The 8,260-nt window shown below is 36.2% G+C and overlaps 1 protein-coding gene across 2 annotated transcripts in view; it reads right to left on the bottom strand.

The window, feature by feature from the left end:
* Nucleotides 1-1,063: 1,063 nt before the first annotated feature.
* PRDM5 (PR/SET domain 5) overlaps nt 1,064-8,260 on the bottom strand; it is an 84,489-nt gene continuing 77,292 nt past the window's right edge. For both annotated transcript variants that reach the window (XM_042871352.1, XM_042871353.1), the window contains exons 15-16: nt 5,922-6,026; nt 1,064-1,410 (exon numbers count right to left, since the gene is read on the bottom strand). In XM_042871352.1, the coding sequence (XP_042727286.1) occupies nt 1,246-1,410; nt 5,922-6,026 (270 nt within the window). In that variant the 3' untranslated portion in view covers nt 1,064-1,245. The remainder of the gene's footprint in view (nt 1,411-5,921; nt 6,027-8,260) is intronic.

The raw sequence follows: 8,260 nt of genomic DNA, 5'->3' as shown, positions 1-8,260 counted from the left end.
TGTTCATTCAGTTGTTCCCACTGCAGTTCAGAAAACCTGAACTCTCTTCCCATAAAAACTAGAACCAGGGTGTTTCAACACTAGTTCATTTTATAAAACATTGTCTAAAATAAATACGAAAAATTGGCCAGTGACAGTCTTAATATTAACTGCTGATATCTCAGGATTTTCAAATCCAGTCACTCTCTGAAGTTACATTTTTTCCACTCTTGTAGATAACAATTTCTTAGTTATCTAGATGTGATATAAAGAAGACCTGCAGCAATTCTTTTCCAGAGTTTTACTCCAGTGAACAACTCAATGTGATATTTGGGAGAATTTCATTTTGTTACCTAGGTTTATTTCTCCCATGACTCATTAACAAGATTAACAAAACAAAGGTAGTTAAATGGGATGAAGAAAACAAGGGCATCTGATTTAGCAGTAGGAAAGACTGGGAACCAGCTGTTCACCAGAAAATCAAATACATATTAACCAGACAGCTGGAGCTGCTCAAGCCACTCACTCAGGAAGTCTTTCCACTTACCTTGCCAGTTACAGTGGTGAGTATGAATATAATAGTTGAACTAAATTGTTTATTTATTTTTTTTACTTCTGTCATGTTACACGCAACCACAAGCATTTCTGTCATTGTCTAGAACCTAAGTTGACAGATTTCCACAGTTTCTATGTCCATACATCCTGACATCTCAAGAATCAATTCAAGTTAATCAGTTCCATCTAGTAATAAGAAAGCTGTAAATAAAGTGAGATAAAGTCATGTCACAATAAAATGCGGCATTATAAGAATTGAATAAAATATGCCTGAATAGAATCAGCAATCAATCACATAGACAAATTCTGTCTGGCTTCCACTTTAAGATTTGTAATGGAGCGTGAAGCTTAGATATAGAAATAGTTGCAGACAGCCAGGGGTTGAAATGTCCAAGCTTTCCAGGCAGCATCACTAATATCTAGGTTTCTAAGGCAGGAGCTGAGAAAGCAAAATTTATTTAGAGCTGGTTGGATTTTTTAGTTTGTTTCTTTTAAACTGTCTCTTCAAATTCTTATTTTCAACTTCTTATTTTCCTTCAAGTGATTGCCTTTTTTTCTGTCCTGCTACCATATAAAAAAGTGAGAAAAATAACATGCGAACACAGTTGTTTCTCCTGACTATGCCTACTAGTCAGGTGAGAAGTCTGGAGTATGTACACATACAAGTGGAACACTTTGGAACATGAGATCCATTCTTCTCACACATCATAATTAGCTGTCAGTTTCACCATGGACATTTTCCATGTGCACTTTGAGGTAGTCATTTCTTGTAAACTTCTTGTGGCAAAGCTGGCATTCTGCCATTGGTCGATTGGGGTTGTGAGTCAGCTTATGTCGAATCAGCATTTTCTTCAGGCTGAAGGACAAATCACAAACCTAGGCCAGAGAAGACAATACAAAGACAACAACAGAGATCTTACAACTTTAAATATGTATAATTTTACATCACTGACGTCACAACTATGCATGCCTGCAAGACTTAATAAATGAGTTTGTCTTCAAAAGAATAACACTTCAGAGAACACTTCTAAGATTATTACTCTGTCTTTCAATGCTGTACCTTAACAATCTGCAACACATGGAGGTATTCCAGTAACATTACTTTTTGAAAACCTATTTTTCTCTCTGGACACAACAAAAATTTAGACAAAAAATCTCACAAGCATCTGTCAATTTAACGTCAAGGGAAATGCTTTCTTTCTGATCAGCAGAATGAGATCCATGGGATCATGAAAATCAGTTCAAATTGCTCAGTTATGAGGAGGCAGAAATGAGAAAGAGGGGGTTCTCAGTACTGCAACAAAGCTTAATAACAATAAAAGAGGAAGCCCAACTGTCGTGGTGTTCTTTTGCCTGGCCAAGGAAAAAAATAATAGTTGCAAATAAAAGTGCATTTCCTTTGCTTTATAACCAGCTGTTTCTTCCCTTCCTCCTCTGCACTCCATGCTTTCAGGTCCACTCTGCTATTTGAATAGACAGATAAGGGATAAGGGACTCTGCTATGCTAAAACAATCATTTCTTACACAAATTTCTGTATTGCAGTCAAAATGAAAGGTTAACAATAAGTTCAGCTAGGAGAAGTTAGAAAAGAAAGAAAAGTAAGAATCTGTAGGCAAGACATCAAGTTACTTGATATCATGTAGTTAATTCTGTCACATTCAACTTCCATCCAAGTATATACTGTAGGCATGAATTTCCCAGAAAAAAATATTTTTAGAATGTATGCTCCTGATTTGACAAATGAAACAGTCAGCAATCATATCAGTAGATGAACATGTACAGGCCTGCAATCTTGGAATTCCAGACAAAAACAAGTCTTGTGCAGAGGAAACTCAAGAGAATCCAGCAGAATCTCTCTGATGTAAAACAGAATTTTAAATTTATATTGGTATCAAACTAGTAATGAAAGTGTTGGATGGCTCTTTTTAAAAGCAAAGTATACAAACAGAATTGACTATACAAACAGATAACTGTGACTTGCAGAATACATATACTTTTGGTATACTGATAGACAGTCAGATGAATATGAGCCAGCAGTGTGACCAGGTGGCCAGGAATGCCAGTGTCATCCTGGCTTGTATCAGGAATGGTGTGGTGAGTAGGACTAGGGAAGTCATCCTGCCCCTGTAATCAGCACTGGTGAGGCACCACCTCAAGTACTGTGTTCAGTTTTGGACACCTCAGTACAGAGAGGACACCGATATGATGGAGTAGGTCCAGAGAAGGGCAACAAGGCTTGTGAAGGGCTTGGAGAATATGCCCTATGAGGAGAGACTGAAGGAACAAGGGCTGTTTAGTCTAGGGAAAAGGAGGCTGAGGGGAGACCTTATTGCTCTCTTCAACTATCTGAAAGGTGCTTACAGTGAGAGCGGGGTTGGTCTCTTCTCACTGGTGACAGGATGAGGGGAAATGGCCTCAAGTTGCACCAGGGTAAGTTTAGGTTGGGTATCAGGAAAAACTGCTTTACAGAAAGGGTTGTTAAGCACTGGAATAGGCTCCCCAGGGAGGTGGTTGAGTCACCATCCCTAAATGTGTTTAAAAGCCATTTGAATGTGGTGCTCAGGGACATGATTTAGCAGAGGGTTGTTAGAGTTAGGGCAGTATGGTCAGGTTGAGGTTGGACTCGATGATCTTTAAGGTCTTTTCCAACCTGAACAATTCTACGATTCTATAAATGCCAGCTAAGGCAAAACCATACAATGACCATAAAAAAGGCAACAGCCTGAGGCAAGTTTTGTACCAAAAATATTTTTCCCCAGACAAGAACATTGTATGTGCTATTGCGATGGAACATTTCTGAATTTATGATATGATGTAACAGAGAGAACTATTATACAGCAACTGTAACTCTCCAACTTTTTTCCCTAAGCATATAATTACCTCTTTCAGCCCCAAGCAACAGTCACTCTTTGTTAAGGGATGATGAATGTTACTTACAGAATTCACTGGTTGGGTCTTAATACTTCTTTTGTCAAGTACCATTTTCTATTTCTCTTCTACAGAGAAACTCATGTACCTAATCACTACCATCACACTTGCCCTCACGTTTGAATGTGTTAGAAGTGTCATGTCTTCGTAAACACACATTTACTGGAAGGTAGGAAGTCAATCATGGATATACACACACAAGCTGCATGTATTCTGTGCATCTTACATACACCTCACAATTTAAAAAAAAACCAAAAAACAAAAAACAAAAAACAATGAGAATATAGTAACAGGTAGAGTTCAAGATGCCAGATTAAGCTTCCACTAAGCTAACTTCCAAAAATTTCAGCAATGAAACTGCATATTGTATTTACAAAAAGAGAAGACAGACAGTTTGCAGAAACACTCCAAGGTAGAAGGAGAATCTGTAGTATCCACTTTGAATATGAAAAAAAGTCAGAACATAAAACCACAGAACAAAAAAAAACAGCCTAAGAGCCATTCAGACCAGCATTAACCTTCCTCCAAAAGTTTTCAATAGCAAAAAAGGCTAAGGAGCAGGGCAAATATAACATAAACCTCTTTATGATGCAGTAGGCCAATCAGCTTTAGAGATTTCCTCAGTAGTTCTTAGTATTAAAAATAAACTATTCTTATGAATATTATTAAAGATAAATCTCTTGATTTTTAAGATGAACTGCTTATAGCACAGTCTCATGGTAATTTTTTTCATTTATAATTCTCACTGAACAACTGGATCTAGAACCACATGTCCTGCTGTTGCTTTAAGGCTCTAGGATATTTTACTATCAGACTTCTTCAAAAAGAAAACAGGGAATGCATTACCTAAAGTGACATATCTTGTGCTTACTCATTAACAAGCATACAAATATCTTGTTTTAGGAGTTTGCTTCATATTTCAGTTTTACAAGCAAGGCTGACATTTTACAGATGTACAACCATCTCGCTTATTTACACTGGTATTCAAATCATTCTCTCCAAAATGATAAAAGTTTTGATTGAATAGGGAGGATGGACACAACTGATGTGTAAAAATAAGTGCAGAGTCAACTAAAGATGGAGTGGTGGGAAATACTGCACTGGAAATAAACCAGGATAAGTAGCGCTTGATCTTTCTGTCCCAAAAGAATAACATCTCGTCTCTGAGGAAACTGAAGTTCAACTGGCCTTCCAGTTAAAAACAGGCAAGTCTTCAGAGGACAGAAAGCCAATATACTAGGATAAACATATTTTGTGTTTCCGTATTTCAGTTTTCATTTTCCCTTGTGAAATATTAGAAGTTTAAAATAGTAATATTCAATTTCCACTGTTATCAATGGAAAGTGAAGTCTTTGATTGATTAAAAGATCTAAAATTGCTTTTGATGACTGATAATACACAGAAATGACCATGTAAAGAAAGTGCGGCACCTTCATATGGACTATATGGATTACTTTTACATGTAGCACAAGCCTGTATTACATGAAACAGGAAAGCACTGTAAACACTTGGGCAACTGAATATTGTATGAATGAGCAGTAGTGGTAACTGCTGCGCATGTTAAAACCCTGAAAACTCAGCAATCTCTGTAGTGTGTTGTTGGCCAAACATGCATGCTGAAGAATGATTTTAGTGAAACATGACTGTAATTGAAAGCATTAAAAAAATCTGCAATAAGTGAAGGTACATAAGACTAATTCAATCAGTGCTAGAATCACAAAACAAAGAACCTGCACTCATTTTCTTCCCTGAACTGATACCCTCACTAAATCTTTGAACAACAATTTTTAATCCTGTATTTGGTAATTCTGAATGTCATTTCTTTCCAATTGTTTCTGCACAATCAACCTTTCCACACATCCTGGAAGTGATGAGACACATCGTATAGGATGGGGCATACTGTAATTGACAGTGATCTGTGAGCTGTAATACAGTATTCTGCAATTCAGAATTGCAAACATACACAGCATCTGTGATTTCTTCATTGTTCAAAGAAAACACATGGATAGTTATTGAAAATAACACACCAGATTTCATTAAACAAAAATAAGAAATTCTAAATTTATACTTGTGTTACTGAACATCAGAAGCATTCAGATTCCATGTAATGTCTTTTATAACTTTTTCTGTATAAGCTGCTCTTTCCATCTATTAACCTGTCAAACAATCAAAGGGAAACCCAACTAGCATGAATTTGTAACTTGCAATACCTAAATCGCATTAAGAACAGTGAAAATAGCACTTTTGGGAGTCAAAACGATTTAAAAAGTGAGTGCAATGCTCTTGGCAACAGCAGAGGATACGTAAAATTCACCAGAATGGTCTTTCATGAGTTAGGCAAAGACCCTATTACGGGTAACTTTATGCCACAGCTAATGGATGCAAGGCCATATTCTCACCGAAGATAAGCCTTGCTCCTGCACTGAAATCAAGAAAACAAAGGGATAGATCAACTCACATCACACTGAAACGGCTTCTCTCCGGTGTGGGTTCTCATGTGCTCATCTAGGCCTCGTTTTTGACTGAAAGCCTTGTTACATTCAGAACATTGGTATGGCTTTTCCTGTATGAAATGACAACAGTGAGTGAAAGTGAGTCAACACAGAGCCCAAGTCATTAAAGGAGTGGAATTCCATGCTGGATGATGGTGCAAGTTTTATATTTTCTCTAAGGGATTACAGTCAGTGAAAACAACAGAAAACGACTTTCAGATGATTAAGTGAAAGCTGGGAAAGCTGTGGCCTGACAGTTTCCACTTCAACACCCACTTATGAATTAATTATCTGTTCCAGTCTTTCAAACCCAGCCATTTTGGAAATCTGTTTTTTGTAACATGAAAGGTATGAAAACGTAAAATTTCAATGTGTTTTCCTTCATCCACCACAAAAGCTTAAAGAAAAAAAGACTAGTAAGATGTCTATAAAACCTCACATTCCTTACCAGGTTTCCAAGCAAGGAAAGAAATGAAGGGAAGAACTGGGGGTACAAGAAAAGTTTGCAGTAGAGGAAAAAAAGCTTATTTTGAATAAAGTGATGACAGAAGGTTAATAACATATTCAATGCAGAATCCCAAAAGTACAGATGGCAATCTAGCCATCTGCATTTTTTTAGAACTATTGGTTAGCAGCTACTATAACACACAATGTTATAAAAGTAGCAAGTTCACTGACCTCAAATACTTAAATATTAGAGGTATGTACAGAAAATCACTTATATAGAGATTTCCTTCTTCAAATTTCTTCCGTAATTTATAAATCTACATATAGGTAATTCCTCCTTTATTCCACTACATTTATGAAAGAACCACATGGAAAACAACATCTAAATAAAGTAATTAAATATGAACATAAGCATTATGGCACTACAAATTGTTCCACTGATGACTCTGAAGGTCTAGAGGCACTTTTATTTTCAGTCAATTGTACTTCTTCCGTTTTCACCCTACTTTTTTTTTTTTCCTGTGTTCCCTAATTACATATTGCTTGAAATCAAAAGACAGATGTTAAAATAACCACTAAGGATTTTCTACTAGGTAAAATTGGAAATAAAGACTGACAATCAAGAGGCAATAAAAATGTTAACTCCATGATTTAACAAATAATAGTAATTAATCTTATATGGTCTTTTGGGAGACAGTGGGAGATCTACGCTAAGGGAGAAAGAACAATTCAGGTAAGGTTTTGAAGCTAAAAACTGATATTGAATTCCTATTCTGAGTATGTAGGGGAAAATAAATCTCCATATACTGCTTAGTCCTGCCAGGTGCTCAGCATAAACTGGATAAATTAAACAAACAGAATATCAACCAGTGCTGCTTTGGGTAAATCCCAAGCTCTTTCTTTAGGGCAGCTCTTTGCAGTATCCAGAGTTCTTCTGTTGCAAGCTATGAGAGTGAGCTCCCCATGAAGTTCCCTAGAAAAGGTTCTGTCAAAGAAATGTCTCAGCTTGCAGTGACAGGAATATGTATCAACACAGAAAAGTAGTTCTTTAGCAGTATCAATTTTACATTTTAGTATTATGAAATTTTTAAAAGTACATTCTAGTTTGATGCAAGACAAAACTGTCTGCTGACACAGCCTGACTATATGGTGTCCAGCTGCACATCATTAAATAGGCCTAATAGAAGCCCTTAACGAAGTTTTCCTTATAAGATTCTCCTTTGTAAGAGATTCTTCTTTGTGTTTTTTTCAACAATAACTTAATTTTGTAATTTCCATAACACTTTAGTGTATAGTAAAACATAAATTACTTATAAACGATCTGATCTTAAATTGCCATCTAGACTAAAAACTTTTAATGAAAAATTTCTCTGGACTGCCTGAAGACTTCATGAAGCATTATTTTTTAAGGCAATACATGGATAAGCCATATGAAAAGCAGGTTAAACTGCAACACTTTAATTGGCTCAGCATTGTGGTTAATATAAACCATATTTTCTGTGAGTTCTCAGAAAACAACCTTTCTTTGCATGGGTTGTAAAGAAAGGTTTCTTTGCATGGGAAAATGTAAAATATATGATGTGTATACATAAAACACCTCTAAAAAAATTCAATTATTGAGAACAGTGTCAGGTGCATTTGCTTCCTTTTTATCATCTTGTTCTAAAGGAAACTGAAAGGTAAAACTTGATTATGATTAACTTCACCATTTCAGATCCAAATGGGCTTCAGAGTTGCCCAGGTTCCATTCTAGAGAGAAAACCAATACGAACACCAGGAAGTTAGTCACAAGCCTGGGCAGAAATATTGCCCCTGAGGTTATATGCATTTATTTGTATGATCTGTATAATTCCCTACT

Source organism: Lagopus leucura, unplaced genomic scaffold (genome assembly GCF_019238085.1).
Source record: "Lagopus leucura isolate 7727_CA_CO unplaced genomic scaffold, USGS_WTPT01 Super-Scaffold_100004, whole genome shotgun sequence".
Lineage (NCBI taxonomy): Eukaryota > Metazoa > Chordata > Aves > Galliformes > Phasianidae > Lagopus > Lagopus leucura.
This window is presented reverse-complemented; position numbering and strand designations above follow the sequence as displayed.